General features: G+C 43.2%; 1 protein-coding gene across 2 annotated transcripts in view; it reads right to left on the bottom strand.

Annotated features, from left to right (window-relative positions):
- The window catches only part of LOC101848842 (intraflagellar transport protein 172 homolog), a 51,994-nt gene that overhangs the window by 2,011 nt on the left and 25,405 nt on the right, over positions 1–24,578 (bottom strand). Inside the window, exons 28-48 of one of the 2 annotated variants that reach the window (XM_013087663.2) lie at positions 24,161–24,250; positions 23,576–23,673; positions 22,417–22,552; positions 21,173–21,289; positions 20,501–20,643; positions 19,598–19,756; positions 18,638–18,818; positions 17,131–17,240; positions 15,639–15,656; positions 12,339–12,474; positions 11,695–11,793; positions 10,777–10,886; positions 10,141–10,204; positions 9,639–9,725; positions 8,417–8,533; positions 7,248–7,358; positions 6,312–6,527; positions 5,302–5,361; positions 3,983–4,081; positions 2,257–2,410; positions 824–915 (exon numbers count right to left, since the gene is read on the bottom strand). In XM_013087663.2, the coding sequence (XP_012943117.1) occupies positions 824–915; positions 2,257–2,410; positions 3,983–4,081; positions 5,302–5,361; positions 6,312–6,527; positions 7,248–7,358; positions 8,417–8,533; positions 9,639–9,725; positions 10,141–10,204; positions 10,777–10,886; positions 11,695–11,793; positions 12,339–12,474; positions 15,639–15,656; positions 17,131–17,240; positions 18,638–18,818; positions 19,598–19,756; positions 20,501–20,643; positions 21,173–21,289; positions 22,417–22,552; positions 23,576–23,673; positions 24,161–24,250 (2,397 nt within the window). The remainder of the gene's footprint in view (positions 1–823; positions 916–2,256; positions 2,411–3,982; positions 4,082–5,301; positions 5,362–6,311; positions 6,528–7,247; positions 7,359–8,416; positions 8,534–9,638; positions 9,726–10,140; positions 10,205–10,776; positions 10,887–11,694; positions 11,794–12,338; positions 12,475–15,638; positions 15,657–17,130; positions 17,241–18,637; positions 18,819–19,597; positions 19,757–20,500; positions 20,644–21,172; positions 21,290–22,416; positions 22,553–23,575; positions 23,674–24,160; positions 24,251–24,578) is intronic. The other variant, XM_005107641.2, reaches the window with a different exon arrangement.

Here is a 24,578-nt window from a genome sequence, read left to right as displayed (position 1 = left end):
ATTGAGGTCAGTTGATAGAGCAGCGCAACAAAGGGTGTGGGGCGGAGAGGATGGCGGAACAACAAGAGTGGGACTTGCGCTTGCCAAGAGGCGTTGATATGACACTGTTCCGTTTCAGTCAGTGTTCCGCCACAGCTCCACGAGCGCTCGCGTACTCGCGATTCAGTGAAGCCGACTGAATCGCGAATCGCCACTCTCAAATTTGACGAGCAGTATCCAGCCCTACACGTCACAAGGAGACAGAGCACACCCACAGAGTAATAATAATAGACAGCATTTGTATAGAGCATATCCTCGCTCAACAGCAGGCTCTATGCGCTTTACACTATATTATTACCCCCGCAGACCATAGGACACTCCGAAACATTCTCAGCTTCCCGGGAAGCATACAGTGCAAGCAGCTGATTAAGCGCTCAAACACTAACAAACTGACAAGATCTTTCGCTGTCTATAACCGGGTACCCATTCCCACCTGGGTGAAGTGAGGAAAATTTGTGTAAAGTGCCTTTCCCAAGGACACAACGTCCGGTCCCTGACGGGATTTGAACCCACGACCTTACGGTTGCGAGTCCGAGAGCCTAACCATCCCAGCAAGACAAAGGAGAAAATGTCTCACCCTCTACACTACAAACCGTCCCATGTTCAAACACATCAAGACCAGGATCTACACCTGAGTGTGATTGACACCCATGCCGTAATAAGTGCTTGGCCTCGAGTTCAATTCCCACGTAGGGAAGGTGTTTTTGAGGGTATCTCCAACTTACAACTCTCTTTTTCCCTTCCCTCACCTCTCACCCCCCGCCCTTCTCCTCAATATGCTCACTTTAGTAGCCATAAGCAATTTGTTCCAGTCCTCCTTGCAGGCAGCACGGTTTGGGTCCTTGAAGTCTACCTTGTTCCTCAGCACTGGGTAACCTGGGGAAGACACATACATATACATAGAGTAAACACGTACATACATAAACATAGAGTAAACACGTACATACATATACATAGAGTAAACACGTACATACATATATACATAGAGTAAACACGTACATACATATACATAGAGTAAACACGTACATACATATTAAACTGAGTAAATACATACACACATATATATATATAGTAAACTGATAAATACATATACATAGAGTAAATACATACACACATATATATATAGTAAACTGATACATACATATACATAGAGTAAATACATACACACATATATATATATAGTAAACTGATACATACATATACATAAACACATACATATACATAGAGTAAACACATACACACAGTAACCTTGGGCAAACACACACATACAAACACAGAGTCAGACACACACTAATGCCCACTCTCTACATTCATTGGCTATTTTTTTCCTTTGTTTTCTTGCCTTTTCTCCCTTTTGAGGGACAACTTCTCGATAACTTGCACGAAGACCATAAGACTGATCACACGAAGAGAAGCACATCAAAATAACAATAGTCATTCAGTGTGAGGAATACGAGAAGACAGACAGACAGACAGACAGGCAGACAGATAGACGGACAGGAATAACGGAAGGAAAGAGAAGAAGTAGGACAAAAAACGGGAATGACCGAGCTGACGCCCTGGCCAACAAGGGAGGCCGCCTCGACCAGTCCAACACTCCAGTCGATATTGCGTCAGCAAGCTCGTGCATCTCGCGTTACATCATTGCCCACGCATGAGAGAAAGCGCGAGTGCACGACTCCTCGGGGGAAAGGTGAAGCCACCACAGGAGAGGGACAAAGAGAGAGACCTTACCGTCAAACAGAGAAGAGTGTTATCGCAGCTAAGATGCAATGTGAAGAGCCCCATCCTGCAGACGTATCTCCATGCAATAGGCTCCGCTCCCAATGATTCCTGTCTGGCATGTGGCACAAGTCCTGACAACCTGCAGCACGCACTGTATGAGTGCCCGCGGGGGGAAGCACATCGATGCCCACTTATTGAGAACAACGTGAGACCGGGCCTGGATGTACTCTGGACGAGGCCACAAAAGGTTGCCGCTTACCTGTCTGCCTGCGGCAGACTGCCGCTCCTGACGGAGGCCAGCCAGAGGAAGGAAGGAAGAAGAAGTAGGACCATGTAAAATTAAAAGGAAAAAAGAAGAAGCAGGACCTGCCAAAGCTGCTCTCCTATCACCCACACTGCTGAGTTCAAACAGAATCTTTCACTTACAAAAGCAACCTGAACTCAAAGAACCAACCTGTATGGTGTGAAAGTGAGTAAGAAAAGAGGGCTCACCTGTGACTACACATGGCATGGATCGGATCCCGGTATCTGTAGCCAGCAGAGAGGCTTCATATGTGCCTCGTTCATCTTTGGGAAGGATTTGTTCAATCTGTCTATCCATGGAGACGGCCAATACCCACTCCCTAACCTCCTCGTGTTGCTGGCTCTGTGGATTGTTATTGAAAATGTATTACACCCCAGCCATTTAGATCATTTGGGGGGGGGGGGGAGGAGGGGGGCTCTCGTGGCCTAGAGGTTAAGGTGTTGGCCTCTCATTCAACGGTCCTGGGTTTGAATCTGGGTAGCGACAGAAAAATTTTCTTCTCTAAAATTGTCTCCTTTCACCTCCTTTCCTGCTCTCTAGCAATGTTCTGTTGTCTACTTTCATTTCCACTTTCTGCACCCACCCCATCACCTCCTTTGCCCCCTTCACTGGGCTCCTGACTCTTTCTGCAGCCTTTCTACTGCTACTCCTTGGCTCCTCCTTACTGTTGTCTTTCTGCCACACCCCTGATCTTCTGGTAGGAAAGATCTACACCTAGCCTTCAAGGACAATGGCGAAAAATCTCGGAGGGCCCATGTGCAAGTTGCGCACGTTAAAGATCCCTTGGTGGTCTAAAATCGATAAGAGTAGGCTTCGGCCGCTACCCAGGCAAAATTCAAAATTTCCTATCAACTGAAAATATTAGGTGTGTCCCACGTGCTCATATGACCTTATGCAGTTGCGAGCGCCGTAAAACACTTTACCAAAACAAACAAACAAAGATCATTTGGGGGGGGGGGGGGGGGGGAAGGGAGGGTGTTGACTGCTTTGACCTTGCCTGTCAGGGCCAATCAAGGTCAAGAGGACTATAGCATCTCAGCAGACAGATGGAAATACAGTTTAACCTGTCCAAACTGACCACCCATTGTTGAGGACAAAACTGGGCATCTCAGAGAGGTGGTCCTCTTGGACGGTGTCTATATAATAACCCCCCTCCCCAACCCCACCCCCAAGGCAGGGAGTGGCAGTTTGTCTTTTATTGCATTGTTTTCTTTTGGTGTACCTCTATTTTCGGAATAATCATGTTTGGTTTAAGCAGACTCCACTGTAATTCATCATGAGGCTTAAGATATATCCTAGAAGGTAGCCGGTCAGTCTGCTAATCGTTTGCATTGAAGACCTTAATGCCTTAAATAAAAAGCTAGAAACAAAAAACCAATTATTTGAAGAAAGATAGAAGTCCGTTCGAGCCCCTCATTCAGATTTACTTACCCTACTATCCACACCTGGAGTTTCCACTCTTTGTGGGGTCACATTTGGGTTGCCATGACTTCATGCACAACAGATACTTTTAACTTATTTTAAGAATGGGGAGGTCAAAATATTATACTTTCACTGAATGAAATTGGTCGCTTTTAAGCACAAGGGCGCTATCCCAAAAATGCTGTTTTGAACAAATCGAAGGAAAAGTTTTTGCCCCTTGTTTAGCTTCTTTAAAAGACAAGCAGAGTTTTCTCTAATAATCAAACAAATATACACACCAATGAAACCAAACTTCTCCTATAGGTATGGCAATGCCCACTTTTGGTGTGGGTCAGGATTTCTGGAAACCTCCAAAATCTGGGTTAGCCCGCTTGTCCTTTAAAGTGACCAATTATCTTATCTCTTGTTCAGAAAACTTGAGCATCTCAATCTGTAGTAAAAATTTGCGACATGTCAGTTTATGCTAGACACATGTGTGACTGTGTGACTGACCGTGAGAAAAGCTTTGTCCGGCAGAGGGATCTCAAAGGGGATATCTGTCTCCTGGAAGTCGCTGTGGTCAAGCATGTCCAGTGTGCCTTCCTCCATCGCCTGGAACACACACATACACATACAGACTGGTCACACACAGGTACATATACAGATTGGTATTGGTGAAACATGCATACAGAAGAAGAGGTGAATTGTCGGCGGACAGAGACATTTTGTGAGTAGTTTATATCAATATTTGTGTGTTTGTGTGTGTGCATGGGAAGGAGCAAGAGAGAAAGGGACAACAGGGAGAGAGACAAAGATAGAGACAAAGAAAGAAGGTTAGAGAGGAAGAGGGAGAGAGAGAGAGAGAGAGAGAGAGAGAGAGAGAGAGAGAGAGAGAGAGAGAGAGAGAGAAAGAGAAAGAGAAAGAGAGAGAAAGAAAGAAAGGAAGAGCGACAGAAAGAGAATGCATATGTGAGTGTGTGTGCGTATGTGCTTGTATGTGGGTGTGCCTACCTGTGTGAATGTGGAATGTGTGAGAAGAAGGAATGTGAGTAAAGAGATGAAAAACCAATGCAGGGTTGTTGAACATATGTGAATCCCGACACGTGACTTTTTATTGATAGAAGGAACGGAATGGGAGGAGGGGGTAGAGCTGGGTGCAGGAGGTAAGAGAGAGTGGGGGTGGGGGCTGTGAGATAAGAAAGATACTGTAAACAGTTGACAAATGTTTTTGCATTTCAACTGCTTAGTACAAGACTCCCCATACATCATTTTGAAGAGTGATGTATGACCGAGTCTAACACATTATTCACATAGCAGTTGCATTGAATGTTGGTCTGCACAACTAGTGCTGGAAGTCAGGCAGTTGCATAACAAGGAAAGTGTTGGATTGGAATCCACAGGGTAAAAGATCAAGGGGAAGACCAAGTGCAAACAGGAGAAGAGTCACAGAAATTGCTGTACAGAAAAGTGGGAAGACATGAAATAACATCAAGAGGCTAGCCCTGGATAGAGAAAGGTGGAAAGTGTTTGTTCGTGGCCTATACCCTGAACCCGGGTGAGAAAGGCAATGATGATGACAATGTGTGCGAAAGTACAAAGTCAGTGTGACATGGTGCAGCAGGTGGACTATATTGTCGCTTTTCAAGCTACTTGTTGCACACTGTGTCACCAGTCTACACACTACATATAAGTGATAAAATAATTATGTTTTGAAAGAGTTAACATTATTGTTTTGAAGAGAGAAACTGTCAGCAAACCATGAACTAGGGGTGAGATCAGTTTGTGAGAGGGTGTTCTGTTGATAAAGACCACTCAGTGGCTACAGCACTGACCTCACTGATGTCCAAGTAGCGGTTGAGGAAGACAAAGGCCATGTTTTCCCAGCCTAGAGTCTGAGGACGGAACACAGCACGAGGTTCTATCAAAATGTACATGGCTGGGAGTTGAGGGAAAAGGGAGGGAGAGAGAGAGAGAGAGAGAGAGAGAGAGAGAGAGAGAGAGAGAGAGAGAGAGAGAGAGATAGAGAGAGAGAGATAGAGAGAGATAGAGAGAGAGAGAGAAAGAGAGAGAGAGAGAGAGAGAGAGAGAGAGAGAGAGATCAAAACAGACAGATAGACAAATAGACACACAGACAGAGGAAGAACACCCCAGAGACACACTCCACCTGCCATGCCCACAGTAGCAGCAGCTGACAACCAAAGGTCAAGCACTCCCTTGGCAATATCGATATCATCAGCCAAAAGTCCAGGGAAAGAGAGAGAGAGAGAAAGAGAGAGAGAGAGAAAAAGAGAGAAATAAACAAAGAGAGAGAGAGAGAGAGAGAGAGAGAGAGAGAGAGAGAGAAGGAGAAAAAGAGAGAAATAAACAAAGAGAGAGAGAGAGAGAGAGAGAGAGAGAGAGAGAGAGAGAGAGAGAGAGAGAGAGAGAGAAAGAAAGAAAGAGAGAGAGAGAGAGAGAGAGAGAGACAGAGACAGAGACAGAGAGAGACAGAGAGTAAAGATAAAAGTAACAGAACTGGCAATGGGTCCTGTCTCAAGTCACAGATAAACTCTCATCAACAAGTTGAATATAAAGATATTAATACCTAACTAAGATGGAAGATAAGAACATAAGAACATGTACACTTTAGCTTGAAACAAAATTTTAATTATGTTGATTTGACTAGGAATAACCAAAAGTTAGGGTTTTTTTAAATTCAAGGGGCAGCCCAGTACATCAACGTCAAAACCTTCAATACACTATGACAAGACTCAACCTTTATCAACATATCCCATTTCCCTTAACATCTGTACAACCTAATACAGCTGAAGCATGCTGTAAAATCAAACTGAATTCCCCTCACCTTACACGTCATGCCGGCCTCGTAGAAGGCCTTGTCAGCTGGCACGACGTCAGTGTGACGTAGCAGCGACACACTCAACTTGCCGGCAACACTTTCCAGCGACTTCTGACCCAGAGCCGCGGAGCGTACGGCGTAGTAGTGGGCGATCAGCAACATGCGCTCAAACTCCTCATGCTGGGGCGACCGTGCCTCAGACGACTTGGCCATGTTTTCATTCTGGGAAGGGGGGAGGGAGGGAGGGGATGGGTAGTGGTGGGAGTATGGGTGGGGGTGTAAGATTTAGGTTGAATTTGACTATAAAAAGTACATGAACACTGACGCAACCCATAACAATAATATACGGCTGTGAAAGCTTGACATTTGCTAAAGATGGTGGAAATGAATTAGAAGCAACAGAAATGTGGTTGCTTGGAAGACTGGTACATCCTGGGACATTTGAACATCTCACTCTCACTGGAAAATGAAAAGGGCAAAAGAGGCAGTGGTAACACAAGGATAACTTACTCAGAGAATCTTAACAGATGGGTGGACAATACAAATTTCTAAAAGATTTATTTGTTTTAGTAAGCCTTTTATGGCATTTGCAACACAATTAGGCCATACAAGTGTTGAAGATTTGAGGTGTTACAAGAGAGAAACAAACATAAAAAAAGGAGAGTTTTTGAGAGTCCCTGAACTGAGAAATGACTGGCTAATCCTGATTGTTAATGTCTGCACAAACACACTTACACGCACACACACACATACACAAAAACACACATACATGCACACAAAAACACAACTACACACACACAAACTCATAAAAAACACACAAAAACACATCTGCACACAAACATAAACACATTTGCACACACACATAAACACACAAAAACATATCTGCACACACACAAACGTAGAAGTCAAAGGTCGGGGACAGACAGGAAAGGTGGGACTCACCAGGTCGTACATCATGTCCCGCAACTCTGCCCATGACTGATATGCCTCAGGTTTGCTTAGGTCCCGCTTGGCGATCATGTCGGTAAAAATTCTCTTGTAGATGTTGTAGTTCTGGGGACAGAGTCAGGAACATCAGCTACTAGTGACGTCAGTGTTGTCAGTGGTCGGTGGTCTATTGGTTAGGCTCTCGAATCGCAACAGTTAAGTCGTGGGTTCGAACGACCTCAGTAGGCCCGATGTTGTATCCTTGGGTAAGGCATTTTACACAAATTTTCCTCACTTCACTAAGGTGGGAATGGGTACCCGGCTATAGACTGCGAAGGATCTTGTCAATTTGGTAATGTTTGAGAGCATGAAATTCCAAGATTGCACTATATGCTTCCCAGGAAGCTGAAAATGTTTCTGAGTTGTGCTCTAAGGTCTGTTGGGGTAATAACAGCTGTAAAGCTCATAGAGCATGCTGTTGAGCGTTGATACGCGCTAAATAAATGTCTAAATAAATGTAATTATTATTATTAGAAAGTAGGCTTATAAACATAAATGCATTTGAATACAAGTACAAGCAAAAACTTTTGCTTAAATAAACATTACACAAGCCATGAGTTTGCTCAGAAAATTTTTATACTGCAAAAATAACAGAAGATTTTTGAAAGGGAAAGGTGAACAAATGAAATGTACTAAGAAGAGGTACATTGAAATTCCATTCCTTTTTTTGTTGTTTACGGCAACAAAACTCCTCTGCACCATTAGTTCACCCAATGCAAGACTATGTTGTTGAGGCCGAGGTGCATGTTGTTGTTGTTGTTATTTTCAAATCCCTTTAGCTGCGAGCATTTCGCTCTTGGCAGCGCAATGCCTCCCTCAAGTAATCACATGTCCTTGTCATCTGGTAAACGCCAGAGAGACCGAGGGGCATAAAAAGTATTATATTAGTGACCATGTGATGCATTGTATAATATTATTAGTTGACTTTTATTCTCTGCGTCACCTTTTCTCAAGTAGTATAAATATTTTTCTCTTTCTCTATATAAAGTGTACAGATCTTGCTTATGAACTATGGGTTGGGACCATTACATACCCCCCCCCCCCCACGGTACATTTACATTCTGAAACCTTTCTTGAAGCCCTGCCTGGTGGTGTTGGTGAGTGAAGCAGACATATGCACTGACCTGAGGGTTGGCTGGGGTTCCATACTTGGCGTAGAGTCCCATGGCAGCCATAGAGTTGTTGTTCTTGATCAGGTGAGTGGCATACAGGGCAACGTACTTGTGCAGGACCTTGGGGTTCTGTGGGAGCAATGAAAAGCAACAAAATCAGGTGTTTCAAATGTGTAAATAAAACTGCTCCTTTTTATCTACAAGAACTTATCAGTATATATAAACCAGGGAGAAACCTAAGATCATCAAACGATAACACCCTACTTGTGACACCTGTAAAATCATACAAATCATATGGAGAGAGATCTTTCTCATGTCTTGGTCCATTTATGTGGAACAGATTACCCATGAAACTAAGACAAATAAAAACACTTGATAGCTTCATCAAAAGACATCTTAAACATTTTCTGTTCCTACAGGCCTATCCTTCATATGCTTTTAACGTTATCTTTCATTATAGTTATTCTGTTCCTATGTCTGGATGAAAATAGTCTCTCTCTCTGTGTGTGTGTGTGTGTGTGTGTGTGTGTGTGTATTAATGTATATTGCATGAGAAGAAAGGAAGTAGTAAGAAAGGTTTTTGAAAAATGGGTATTCCAATGTAAAACGCATTGAGCTACTTTTTTTGGAAATGCGCTATATAAGTGTTATATATTATTATTATTATTATTATTATTATTATTATAAATCAACCACAACAATATAAAAAAAAAGCTAAATTTAAAAAAATTGATAAAAGAGTAAAGGTCAGGGAATAATTACTGTTAATGTTTTGAGAATTTGAGTCCGTTTGAATAAAGAAAAAGTTCATAACTCAGACTCATACACATATCACATACATGTACACACTAATGAGCATACAGATGCAGTGTGGATAGCTGGAGGGTGCTCTGGTACGTATGCTCTCTCTTTCCCATCAAATGTCTATCGTCCTTTTCTCTCCTTGTTTGCATTTGTTACTCTCATTTAACACCTCTAAATTTTGGCATTTATATGACCTAATTGTGTTGGAAATACTGTAAAACTTATTACAATAAACAAAACAAATGCAGTCCATTGACAACAGCAAGCCCAGCTCCCACATCTGTGTCACACATCACGTTATAGATGAGGCTACAAACTAGACTTTCCAGTCATCGAAACTGGCACCCTCAATGCCTGCCCCGATTCACTGATGTTTGGTCACCATTTGTCTAGATTATCTGTAACCTCCCCTCCCGCCTGCCCCACTCACCTGCTGTTCAGCAGTCTGCAAACATTTGTCCCACTCCCCTTTCTCAGCAAACAGGTCCAGGGCTCCGATCACATCTACGCTGGCCAGCTGGGGACAGATATGGTCAATTAAGCTTTGTATTACTGAAGAACATTACAGGATAAACACACACACACACACACATCTCTCTCTCTCTATATATACAAATATATATATATATATATATATATATATATATATAGGCCTATATATAAATATATATTTGTTATAAGATGTTATAAGATATATTTATTATAAGATGTTTCCCCTCAAGTCCTGGCTGAAAAAAAACCGACCTACATTAACACTCAAAATAGTCCAACTTTGCAGCTCTATCCCTTATGCCTAAAATAAACATTGTGGTGAATTTGTCCAAAAGCTGGAGGAAAGACCAGCATACTCTCAAGGATTGCAATTTGACTCTGTTCAGCATTTCTTAGCAACAAAAAACAACAGAAACAAGGGCAGACAAGTCAGTACTCACATCTTCAGCTTTCCCTTGGTCTCTGCAGAAGTCCTTATACTTCTCATCCACGTAACCCTCATACCTGGACAGGAAAAACAATAAACTAAAGTAAAGCTTGAACATCTAGCTCTCACTGGCAAAATTGAGGGCAAGCGAGGCAGGGGTAGGCCCAGAACAACATACTTAGGGAACCTAAACAAATGGGTAACAGGGAAAGATCAGGGAAACGTAGCTTTTTTAAGAGCATCCGAGCAAAGGAATGAGTGGAAAACCATGATCGCCGATGTCTGTTGCAGATCTGGCACTGGATGATGATGAAAGCTTGAGGTATCTGATTATGGAATCCAGCCATTCATACTATACTAAGACAAAACACAATTTTAGGTTAAATACCACGATACATAAGGTCAAACCTATTTACATGTCATGACCGGGCTTTCATCTTTCCACACATGGCTCATCCAGTCCTCCATACCTGGGCTCCATCTTCTCACATATTATCTATCTGGCTCTTCATACCTGACCTCCATTTTCTCATATAATATGGCTCACCCAGCCCTCTGTACCCTGCTTAAGATCTTCTCAAATGTGGCCCACTTTACTCTCCATACTTTGCAATATTTTCTCACACATGGCCCACATAGCCTTCCATACCTGGGATCCATCTCCTTGGCCACTTTCTTGGCCTTGTTCCAGTCACCGGCTGAGATGAGCATGTCAATACCTTCCTTCACCATGTCCATGCTCAGGTACAGCTCAGCTGCCTGAGTGGGAGAGAATAATGCAGGGGACAGAGTTTAGTAAGCACATAAAGCATTGCAAGTGGGTTGGTGGGGGGTGGAATAAAGCAGGAGACATATTTGATTAGCACAGAGGGCAGTAAAAGCTTTGTTTGTTTGTTTGTTTGAGTAAAAAGAGGCACATCCACACAATAATGGTCATTTGGCACAGGGAAAAAGTAAGACAGACAGACAGATGGAAACAACAGAGGGAAAGAAAAGAAGTAGGACCTACCAGCCAGTGGCGCCCTCCAACAATCTGTGCTGTAAAAGTGGGTTGGGGAGGGGGGGATGAGGAGATCAGAGACAGTCAGCAACACGAATCACAGTTCAGTAATTGTAACTGCAGAGTTTTACACCCTCATCCACACAAATTAGTTAATTTGGGAGGCAGGGTGTACAGACATTGCCTGTCAGGGCCAACCTAGACTGAGTAGGACACATCATACCAGCAGACAGATGGAGATAATCGATCAAAAAAACTTCCCATGAGGGAAGCAAACTCACATCCTTTGGGTGTGATGGCAAAGCACCTAACCACTACCCAACAGATGCTGGTCAGAGCTCAGTGAGGTGAGACAGTAGTGTGAGGAATCATAAGGTGTCTCTTTCTGTTAGCAGTGTCTGCCTCACGCGTTGTATGTGTGCGTTAAGTCCATGTATTCTTTTGGTGTGTTGTGAGGTGTGCTTTGTATCTGAGCCCTCCCAATGCGTTGTATCTGTGTCTGCTGTCAGTGTGTTCTGTCGGTGTATAAAGACGCGTGCTGTTGTCCTGATATATTCTGAGACTCACCGTAGAGTGACAGCGTATGTCCGCCAGTTTTGGCCCCACCATCTCCACCACTGTCTGAGCCTTCTGGTTATCCAGGAACTTGATGGCAATGTCGCCTGCCTGGGAGGAGAATACACACATAGGTCAAGGTCACCTGATTCTACTTCTGCTGAACAGGCTTGGAAGGATGAGCAAAATAACCTCAACACATCTGCAATAACCCATTTCAAGTCATGTATTTTAGTTGCCTATCAATTCCTTTCTGAAGTCTTATATATTCTGAATGTCCCAGACAGGCTTAAAAGACCCCCAAAGCAACTACATTCCTTTAAATTTGTTCTGCTCATCCAACAACAATTCACGCCACACAAATAAGTGACCTACATATAGATCTAAAAAGGTACTTATCCATTTGAAATGACTGTTTCCAACATGCAGAACAATAGCTGTACACTTAGCTCTGACTTTAAAAACCTAAACATGTGCATGTTTGTGTCTTCGCACCAGTAAGATGTGTATGTCTGTAAGATTATGAATATGTGGACATCAGTACCTTCACAGAATTAAACATATGTATGACTATTCTCTTGTTCGTATAGTTATTGTGTACTTTTCGTCAGTATATCTGCATGCCTGTTGGTATATCTGCGGGTGTTTCTGATTACCTTCATGAGGCATTTCTCCACAATCTTCACATCCGGGACCATGTCAGGTGTGACCTTGAGATAACACTCCACGGCCCGCTGGTGCTCGCCGGACGCCTCCCACTCCCGCGCCTGTCGCACGATGGCCTCCGCACCACTGCGGGACAAATGTGAAGCATGAGAGACTGAGAGAGGGAGAGAGAAAGGGAGAGAGAGAGAGTGAGAGAGAGAGAGGGGAGAGAGAGAGAGAGAGAGAGTAGAGAGAGAAAGAGTGAGAGAGAGGAGAGGAGGAGAGTGGGTAGAGAGAGGGGGAGTGGGGAGAGAGAGAGGGGGGAGAGACAGAGACAGAATACAAGCAATCATATCAGTGCTGTCTCGCCATGTGATGTGGGGCAAAGTGGGGAGATGCACTCAGGCACAATGATTGGTGCATTCCATAAACTTCATGACTGAAAGCAGCAAAGATAATGGGTAAATAAAAGGTATGTCCCAGCCTGGGCTTGTTCTGACAAGTGTGATCAAAGAACCCTGACTATTTAATGATCTAAACTTTGTCAAAGGTCGTATAAAAGATCATATATGTATGATGAGCACATTTTTATCGATGCAAGGTGACTTACACATGACTCAAGACAGATGGAAAAGGTTGAGGAGGTAGAAAAGAAGCTTGTTTGCTTAATATATTAACAACACATGACTTGAAGTTTACTTCAACGCACAGCAGCTTGCTGCAGCTCAGGAGTTCACCACACACACACACACACACACACACAAACACACACACACACAGACACACACACACACATGCACACACACAGACACACGCACACACACACACACACAAATAAGTATCTGCAACAATAGGATCTGCACATACGTAACCGTACACATAAATTATGTATACATACATATTATATGCACATTTGAATATTATTCACTCGCTTTGAAAAACACCACCAAAAAATAAACTCCAGCAATACAAGAATAATTTATGAGTTTCCATAAGTGTTTGTCAGTATATTTATGTGGGATAGGCCTATGAAGGAAAAAACTTTACCGAGAGCAGACGAAAAGCAATTACAAGAAGAGGCTTTTTAGTTTTATTAAGAATCTTACAGCACTTGCAACACAAACAAGTCATATAAGTGCCCAAGATAAGAGGTGTTACTATAGAGTAATATACAAAGAAAAGAAGAAGGAGAGATAAGGATGACAGACGTCTGATAGGAAAGAAGGGGAGAACCACACCACAGCACCTGCTAAAAAGAGGGCGGAAAGCTATAAAAACACCAAAAGTCTACTTCAGGCACCGGAGCTTAAAATAAATTAAAAGTGACCCTTTGCGCATGATGTTATGGCAACCCACATGTGGCCCCACAGACACTAGTGACCCTGAATATCTGTAGTGGGTCAAGTATGTTTCAAATGGAGGGTTCAAATAGACCTTTATCATGTCTGTAGTGGGTCAAGTATGTTTCAAATGGAGGGTTCAAATAGAACTTTATCATGAAAACAGCCCAAGTTCAAGAACACCTTTGTCTGAAATTCATACGAGGGTCACATATTCCTTTTAGTCCAGCATGACATCAACTGAATTAACAGTGCGGCCAAGAGTTACAGAAGAAAGAGCTGTGGTGAGATTAGAACACCATGACTCATGTATTCAGTTGGTGAAGACAGACAAGAGTATAAAACACAACACTCAGTGGATGAGTCATTTGGCAAAATGGGAGTAACCCCAGCCATTCTGTTTTCTGAAAGTCACGCACTCAAACACAGGAAAATGCACCTGTGTAAGAACAGCTTTTTCCCAGCACAGAAACCAAAACACAAAAAGTCTTTAAGAAAAGTAAAATCGGAGGCAAGAGTACTCCATAACCAGAACATTTACATGAGCGTCTGGTCAAGTTCAATTACTGTACATATTAAGCCAAAAAGGTACTACTGGCCATATTATGCCAGACAAGCTTTTTGGAGAGCTACACTTTACTACAGTCAGCAAAATCATAGCCGAATAGCAACAGGAATAGATAAGGATATTACCAGGTGGTTACACAATGACAAACACACCAACAGACACACACAATAAAGGCTGATATATGATAACTGGTAGAAGCATAAGCGATAGGCTCATGAGACTAAATCTTTCATCTCCTGACAAGATGTCTGCCACCAGGAGACTACATACACACACATTCAAACATACACTCAAACACACACTCAAACCTACACACAAACACACACACACACAAACACACACACATACACACACACAAACAAACACACACTAATATACATACACAAATGCACACACGTAAAATGTATTATACCAGAAAACCAGGAAAAAGCGAGTCAAAAGGATGAACTAAAGCACACACAGAAGTAGGATATGTTCTTTTATCTAAAAACAGAAATCACAGAGCCCCAATACTAACATTTCCCACAAAATTATCATTGTGAAAAGACAAATAAAAATGTTAGTGCGAAAGTGATCAAGAGAATACAGTCTGTGGATGTGAGTGAGCCGTAGAAAGACACACCAAAAGATACATGAATCAACATCATCTTTTCCACGACAAAGACCTTGACCATTGTTTACATTTCCCCCGAAAAGCCTTTCACGTGGGTAATATCTTTACACATAGCAGAAGTTCAAGCATGATTGACTGATTCCAAAACTAGCATCTCTCTCTCTCTCAGCCTCTCTGTCTGTAGGGCTGTCTGTCTGTCTCTATCATACGTATACTAGTGCTGGGCAGCAAGGTTCCCGATTGTTGAAGGCTAGGAATCGTAGGAATCGACTCTGAACCCAATTACTTACTTTCTAATGATATGACTTCTTTCAGTGGTTACCTAAATGGCTCCGGACATCTTCAAGATTTAGAATAAACTTGATTTTGGAACACTACAAAGCCTCAACTTGTTTTGTTTTTTTCAAAAATAAATTCGAAAAAAGAGGATTTAAATGATTAAAATTATTGGTTACCGTTGGATTTCGTAAAACGAAGCCGGAACTTTTCTTCCATAGTATTAATCTTGGGAATCGGTTCCTGGCTCGATTCTTCGCCCAGCTCTAACGTATACACACAAATACAATGGCACTCACACCATGCTTTGTGATACCAACGCTGCACTAATCCTTAGGAGTATCGCTCAATCTCCTCCCCCCCCCACCCCTTCGCCCGTCACAGTGGTCAAGATCTCTGGTCAACACAAGCAGTAGCCACACAGTCTAAGGTAGCTGGGTACGGAGGAGAGAAATTATCTCAAAGGTTAGAAGAAAAGTTTACGACTGGCACCGAGAAACTGGAGGGTACTCACCTTCCCCCGGCGCCTCCACTAGAGAGGAAAACAGGTGGGTGGTCAGTGGCACTGGTCTGTGCAATGTACCATTTACTCAACTACAGAGAAAGGGGGGGAGGGGAGAGAGAGAGATAGAGAGAGAGAGAGAGAGAGAGAGAGAGAGAGAGAGAGAGAGAGAGAGAGAGAGAGACAGGGGGGGGGGTAACGAAGGGAGGGAGGGATAGACAAAGAGAGAGAGGAAACAGAAGAGGGATGGACAGAGAGAGAAGGAAGGAGGAAGGGAAGGAAAGAGAGAGGGACAGAAAGAAGAGAAAGAGAAAGAGGCAGGGTGAAAGAGAGAGAGAGTGACAAAGAGAGATAGATAGATGAGGAGAGAGAAAACAAAATTCAGAGCTGCTGTGCCATGGCAAGCACACTACAAAAAGGCCACCAAAATAATTCTGATGTGCGGGTGGAAGAGATATTGCTGTATGAAGGCAGTGGGGGTGGGTTGAAGAGAAATGCTTCAAAGCTGTCGGCAAAGCAAAAAGCAGAGAGACCTGACAGCCACACTCAGAGACACTGGCATGTGTATATGTGTGTGTGTGTGTGTGTGTGTGTGTGTGTGTGTGTGTGTGTGTGTGTGTGTGTGTGTGTGTGTGTGTGTGTGCTCTACACTTTACTATAAATGTCAAAATATAGTGCAGCCCTGCGATTTTCTCATAATCACAATGCTGTGTTCCCCAGTCCAATGGCATCTACAGACAAACTCTTATTGAAGCAGTCACAGCTGGAACAGACAGTGAACTTTTCAATTGTGACCAGAGCAGTCTATCTGCAGTATGGGATAGCAGCGTATCATGACGCTTAGTCTATTCACAGAGTGGCATCACAGTGCATTGCGAGTCTGTCGGCATAATGAGATAGCAGCGCACCATGACATTCAGTTTATTCATAGTGCAGCATTCCAGAGTATTGTGAGCCTATTCGCATAATGGGATAGCAAAGTATCATGGCAGTTGTCTGTCACCAGTGTGAACCTACAAGCACTCTTTACCAACCTTTGCCTCATAGTTATTTGATCCCTGGTTCCCCTGAACGTAACAGGATCCACCCACCTGAGCTTTCACGGGTTGATGACTAGATCTGGACCCCGGCACACTGAGGTATTTGTTCAGAGCACAGAACAGTAAGGGCAGAGTATGTTTAGGGTCCACAGGATTAACCATTTGGAAAGGATGGTTAAACACCATTTCATCCCTTAATGTCTTCTACAGAAAAAACTCTAAACAATGGAGAGTTGTGTATCTCACACCATGCTGCAGCTACATAAAGCTAATCTACAGTTAGTGTATTTTCCTCTTGAAGATGAAAATACTTTAACTGTACATAGATAAACAATATGCTTGGAAAAGAGACACAGATTTTGCCAATAAATCCCTACAGTCAGTATCGTGTCAAAGTTGAAGCGCTATCTGACTCAGATCAATGAGGATTTATAAATAGACCAGCCCCATGGGGAACCACTCACCCTCCGGCGTTGGAGGTAGCTTCCCGGTCGTACTCATCCTGCAACTGCTGCAGCTTGTGAGGGAGGTATTCCTTACACACACGCAGCGCGTCCTGCCACATGCCAGAGTCCTGTGGGATGGGGGGGGGGGGGGGGGGGGTGGAAGTGGGAGAATAATGAAACAAGAACTAACAAGAGACAAAAACAGACTTTTTGACTCTTTGACTACCATGGGCCGATCTATCGGCTCCATAACCTACTAGTTCGTGGCCAAAAGCCGAATTATCGGCTCGCGCTTTTCTTTCCCTTTCCCTTCCACAATTTGACTCAACCTTTTCGTTTCATGTTTACATCAGTCAACCAGAGAAGGAATTTAGCGCCTTTTGTGTTTTATTCGGCTGTTTTTTTGGCATTTTTTCTGGGTTTTTTGACCCACCGTATGTTGCTCGAATTAATTTACACGCATAGCAACGGAAAAATGGCTGATAACCCATCAGGTTCCCCCCCCTCACAACGTTTTTCTGCTTCAAAAGCCCTGGAAAAGTTTGATGGGGAACTGTCAGTACTTTCCGATAGTGATGTAGGAGGTGATGAAGTTAGACCTGAGTCGGACAGCAGCGACAGCGATGAGATTGAAGATTCGCAAAGAGGGGCATGTGTGCAGCGTTTTTTTCTCTTTTTTTCATTGTGAGTGATTTCACCAAAAGTGCGACAACTTTGTATATATTTGACCATTGTGCATGAAACTTGGCCCAGTTAGAGACAATTGGATATACTTCAGTATGACTAAGTCATGAAGTGATTGGATTTAGCAGCTATACACTGTGAGAAATGTAAGTTGGAAATATTTTGTTTATTTTTTTATTTTTTTCACCTTGTCCTCACTTACCTCCCATGTTTGTTTGGATTTATGATTTTTTTCAATTTTTTTATTAGATTAAAAATATTCTACATTCAATTACCTTCATTTTGGTATATAACATGTCTGACTTCCCGATGGAATTATGCCCATCAGACACAAAAGAAGAACAGGGGTACGCCTTGGTAGTCAAAGAGTTAACCCATACACATAATAATAAAACCTGTTTTTGAGCTGTTACATTCAATTCTTCACATCTCCCCTTCTTACTTGTCCACTGTGTTGGGGTCACGGCAGTAGAAACATGTCCATCTCTGCTCTCCCCCCTCTTCAGGATCCATCCCAGAATCTGTCTGCTTATCGTATCCATCATAATCCCCTTATTGCACACATAGACATGAACTCACTCATACATTTTGTAGAACTTGATGGATAGCTCTGGCCTCTGTATGCTCACAGAGCAGGGAAAGAGCTTTGTTTTTGTGGTATCTCCCTCCTCAAACACACACACTCACACATACACACACACAAGCATACATACACACATACATACACAAGCACACATACACATGTACACACACACGTGTACACACACATGTACACATACATGTACACACACACACATATACAGACAAACACACATGTACACACACATGCACGTAAACCCACCTTGTAGAACTTAATGGCCAGCTCAGGCCTCTGAGCCCTCAACAGATAGGACTCAGCCTTGGTGTAATCCTTCTCCTCAAAAGCGAAGCGGGCCTGGCCCACCAACACATCGGCCACAGAGTCAGGGTCGTGGGCCTCCGCCACACGCTGGGCAGAGTCCCAGTCCTGGTTGTGCACGTACCTGGGGAGGTCAGATCAATAGAAAGTCAAGTAAGTCCGGATCACCAGGTCAAACTGGACACTGGCTGGACATGTATTAGTTTGTTTCTTTGAGTATAAAGAAGCAACTGCACACGATAATGTGGAGAGGAAATAAGTCACAGATAACTTACTCCAGCAGGACATTGGCTGTACACTTGGTTTATTCACTCCAGTGGAGAGAAGCACATTGAGACAACAATGTGGAGAGAGAATAAAGTCTAGGTAACTACTCCTTGCTGGACATTGACAGTACGTATATTTGTTTGCTCATTTGATGAAAGAAATTCACATTAATACAATAACAGTCAGTTTGTGCAGGGCAAACGAAAGATTATTTGTTTGATTAAAAGGAAGCCCAACATTTTGAGATGAAGAAAAAGCAGGATACTTTGCTTGAGTACAGTGAAACCCAGTGACGCAGTAATGGTTGCTCAGTGCAAAAGGTATAGACAAGAAAGATAGACAGAAAGCAGAAAAGGCAATGAAAAGAAGTAGGACCAACCAGTGAGGAAGACCAGGGTCAAACCAGGACCTGAGATGTGAACGACTTTCCACCATGACTCATAGAGACAACCACACTCTAACAACTGACAAAACACTTGTCCCCCTAACCTTTTATTTTCTATTTCCTATCCTCTGCTTCAACAATCCACCAGCCCAAGCTAACCCCATCCCTCCCTTATCCTCATCATCATCCCTAGCCCTTCTCTCCCCTCACCCCCATCACCCAGCCTCGCCTCACAATGATGCCTCACTCACATGAGCACTGCCTCCTTGGGTCTCTGTGCTTTGACAAACTCCTGCTCTGCCTCGGGGAACTTGCCCTCATCCTCCAGGAACATAGCGTGTTTCAGGTGCACGTCCGGCAGCTTCTCCTTCATTGCGATTGTGCACAGCTCAAAGGCAAAGTCAAATGCACTGTTGATACAAAAAAAACAAACTCATAGAAATCAGTTAACAAATTTGCTTGTCGGAGGTTGTGAGGGTTAGACAGACAGACAGACAGACAGCAGCAAAATCCAGATGATGGTGGTGATCATACGATCAAAAGTTGAGAAAAAGGAAGATTATGTTCAGAATGTACCAGTGGATGGAGTGAACGATAAAAAAAAGATTTATCTTATAATGACAAACGTAACAGTCAATAACGTTACATCACAAACTAAACCCACTGCTGGTCGCCAAGTCATTGTGCTTTGCTCAAGGAGACACCCAGTTACCACAAACCTAAAAGCTGTATTAACATTACTTGACCGAGTACGTAATCAACATAGTACATGTGCCTACAATATAAAAAATCTCTTCAGGTCATGAAATACATAGCCCACTCCGAAAATAATAGAAAATGTTGCATATATACACCCCTATCTATAACATTTAGATAATTTAGGAGCCGGTTGTTTCCATCCCATCTGTCAGGGCCATCCCAGGGTGAGTAAGATATGGCTTCTCAGCAGATAGGAGGAGACACCTGATGTAATAAGTTTCTCCACAAAAGAACGGAACTCATATCTTCTGCATGTAAGATCAAAAGCTTAACCATTACCCCACACTGGTAACAGTTTTTTTCAGAAACACAAGAACAAAAAACAAAAAAAAAAAAAGAAGAAAAAAACAACACCACAAAAACAAAGAGGAAAAGCAACAGACACACAACAGTACCAGTTCTCCGCAGCATAGTCGACGGCTGCGTCCAGCAGACCGAACTTGTTGAGCAGTTTGACTGCCGAGTCTCCTCCCAGGTTCTTGGCCCACAGGTACGCCACGGGTTTGGCCGCTGTGGCACCGCCCTGAGCCTTGGCCACCTGTGGACACAGAGGGGTCAAAGGTCAGACAACTAGTATGTCATTCTCTTTCTCTCTCACACACACAGACACACAAACACATGCTGACCTTGTATTGCCACTTCATATCCGAGTGTGGTAGGTACTGACGGTTGCCTGTAGTTTTCCTGTCCCTTGTTTCCATGTAGTGATGCACGCGCGCGCGCGCGCACACACACACACACACACACACACACACAAATACACGAACACACATCATACATAGGTGACAATGTATGCCTCATCCCACATACCTTGAGCATGATATTGATGACAGCTGTCTAGTTTCCAGGGCCCCATTTAAAGAAGTGTACACACACACACACACACACATATACACATTCACACACACACACACACACACGCTTACTGACCCTATAAGCCTCATCCCGCATACCTTGAGCAAGATATTGATGACAGCTGTCTAGTTTCCAGGGCCCCATTTAAAGAAGTGTACACACACACACACACACACACACACACACACACACACACAAACATGCTTACTGACCCTATAAGCCTCATCCCACATATCTTGAGCACGGTACATATTGACAGCAGCCTTCCAGTCGCCGGCTTCCACGTAGTGATGTTCTGCTTGACGGAAGTTGTTCTCTCCCTCCAACTCCTGAAGAAACAAAAGTGGAGAGGTAGCATTAGAGAGGGTGGGGGTGTTGGAAGGGGAGGGAGTGAAGAGTGAGAAATAAACTTGTTTATTTGAGATACAGAAAAGTATGTTGAAGCAATGAAGGTCATTTAGTGTTGGGAGTAAGCAGCAAGACAAATAACAGGACAGAAAAGAAATAAGACCTACCAGTGGCACCCTTACATCATCACCTTCTGAGAGAAGGAGTGAGAAGAGTGCCAACAAACACTCATTCCTACAAAGATTGACAGCAACATATACACAGTCATCTGATGCAGGAGCGAGAGCGTGAGCGTGAGTTGTGGTTTCAAATGAAGGCTCCATACTGCCGTGCCAAGGCAGAGCGACATATCTGCACTTTTTATGATTTTGAGTTACGCAGCACTGACCTTGGAAATATGTATATGGCCCTTCAGTTACGTCTGTTTGCCATAGTGAAATATCCTATTTGTAGTGCAGATACGTCGTCCTGCCTTTGACACAAGATGCAGAATGGGTATAGGCTTCCATTTAAATGAAGAAGCAAAAATTAATAATTTTTGCAGATACGACGGTCTGCCTTGGCACAGCAGCATAGTCCAACATGCTTGATGCTTCACTATAGAAAACCAAATAGTAATGCAGCCTTAAATTATTTTAAAAACAGAATGTAATAACAAAAATGTATTACCAAATAATTTTGCAGTCTAAAGTAATTTTTAAAGATGTTCCATGCCGTCACTTACCAATTAATCAGTCTGTGGGTACTAAAGCAAATTTATTTAAACTTCCTGTCAAAATGAGAGTGAACACCGTCGTGGTGCCAGCTGTTACTGAGCTGTAAGCAGCAGAGGTGTAGAACGTCATCACGTCTCGGTTGTAACACAAGTCATTTTACTTAGGTTTCTAGTCATGGATACTGTAGAAATGACTGTAATTTGTTAAGTTTTCTTAGAATACTACAATTTTATTTCGTGGACTAAAAATCCAATTACTGACTTAATTTCACATTTACTGAAGTCACGAGGTTGACTTGGATAAGCACTGGGTTTTTTTCCTCCTGCAAGTTTTCTCCAAACAACAAAACACGAGCAAGGCAATTCTGTAGTGACTGTGATGAGTAGCATTACCTTGGCCAGGTGTAGGTGTGTGTCGGTCAGCAAGTTCTCGTGGTGTGTCTTGACCAGTCGGATCATGTCCCCGTACATTCGCTGCTTCTTGTACATAGTGATAGCCAGATCCGGTTCTTCCACTGCCACGTACAACCTGGCACGTGACACAAACACGGTGAAGAAAATACATTTCTTTGTTAGTTGGCTTTTTTTGGTTCTTTTTAATTACTTAACCCCCTTCGCCCCTGAGATGGTTCCATCTACGTTTGTACATCATCATCATCATCATTGCCTTTCTCACCCTGCACCAGGGTATATATTTATGTGGCGTCGGTGGCCTAGTGGTTAGGCTCTCGGACTCGCAACCGTAAGGTCGTGGGTTCGAATCCCGTCAAGGGCACGACGTTGTGTCCTTGGGAAAGGCACTTAACACGAATTTTCCTCACTTCACCCAGGTGGGAATGGGTACCCGGCTATAGACAGCGAAAGATCTTGTCAGTTTGTTAGTGTTTGAGCGCTTAATCGGCTGCTTGCACTGTATGCTTCCCGGGAAGCTGAGAATGTTTCGGAGTGTTCTATGGTCTGCTGGGGTAATAATATAGTGTAAAGCGCACAGAGCCTGCTGCTGAGCGGGGATATGCGCTATACAAATGCTATCTATTATTATTTATTATTATAGGCCACGGACAAACACCCTCCACTTTTCTCTATCCTGGGCTAGCCTCTTGATGTTATTCCATGTCTTCCCACAGAAAAGTGGGAAGACATGGAATAACATCAAGAGGCTTTGTACATTTGTACAGAAAAGATAAAACATTTATTCCAGAAATTCAAACAAAAGCGCAATATTTTCCCCCTTATTTGAGATCAAGTGACCGCACAAGTTCTCTTCAAACTTACTCTATATGTCAGTAGGAAAAACGGCAGTGAACCTTTCTTGGAAAACACAAGTGAGTCCATATATCTACACAGCAGCCAAGCGGTTAACACTTGGGCACATTTACGGAAAATTGTACTTAAACTAGAAAGAAAAAGTATGATACAATATATCTACCTACACATGAATCTAAAAAAAAAAAACTCTTGAGAATAAAAGTAATATGGAAAGAAAGTATAAGTGGAAAAATATGAGAAACGTTGGTAACTGTCTCTGTATACAGACAAAGTGAACCCTGACCTCTCAGCTTCCTTGAACTTGCCCTGGTCCTCCAGCTGTTGGGCCTGAGCAATGTACAGGTTTGAGACATCCTCTCCCTTCATGTAGGTGGCTGCAAGCTGTGGGGGGGGGGGCAGAAAGAGGGAGGGTAAGTGTGAGAATTAGTCTGTAGTTGCAAAGCGCATACAGCATGCTTTATAAAGCAATTATTGTTTTTTTTTTGTGTATGTGTGTGCTGTGTGTGTAGGGGGGGATATATATGTGTGGTGTGTGTGTGTGTGTGCTTGTGAGTGTATGTGTGGGGATATATATGTGTGTATGTGTGTGATTGCGTGTGCGTGTATGTATGTGTGTGTATGTGTGTTTAGGTGCAGGTGCATGTATGTGTGTGAGTGTGTGTGTGTGTGTGTGTGTGTGTGTGTGTGTGTGTTAGTGTGTGTGTGGGTGTGTGAGAAAGAGAAAGAAACGGAGAGTGAAACAAATGAGTAAGCAGCCAACCAGGGACAAAGAACGAACGGACACCCAGAATCCCACTGGACCTTTCAAGACAGATGGTAACACAAAGACAGAGAAGCATGGAGAATAATCTACATCAAAAACACCCACCTTGTGTGCCTGCTCCCACATGCCGGCCTGGTTGTACATGTCCACAGCCTCACGGGTACAGCCTGCCTCCACATAGAACCTCTCAGCACTCTGAAACACACACACAGAGGACATCTGGTAAGCATTTTATGGCACTTGCAACACATTTAAGTCATTGCGGGCAGTATTGCATACAGTTGTATCTCAAAGGATGCCAAAAATGACTTACGCCTGCAAGCAATACCGCCAGCATCATATAAGTACCTAAGATTACAGGTATTACAAGAGAATGACAACCACAAAAAAGAAAGAGGAGAGATAAGGACGATGGATGTTGACAGGAAAGAAGGAGCAAACCTTACCAGAGCACCCACCAACCATCTACCCACAGGGCATTGAATACTTTTGAAGCATAAAAGCTGGAGAGGGAGAAGGTGGG

Source organism: Aplysia californica, unplaced genomic scaffold, assembly GCF_000002075.1.
Source record: "Aplysia californica isolate F4 #8 unplaced genomic scaffold, AplCal3.0 scaffold00618, whole genome shotgun sequence".
NCBI classification, from domain to species: domain Eukaryota; kingdom Metazoa; phylum Mollusca; class Gastropoda; order Aplysiida; family Aplysiidae; genus Aplysia; species Aplysia californica.
This window is presented reverse-complemented; position numbering and strand designations above follow the sequence as displayed.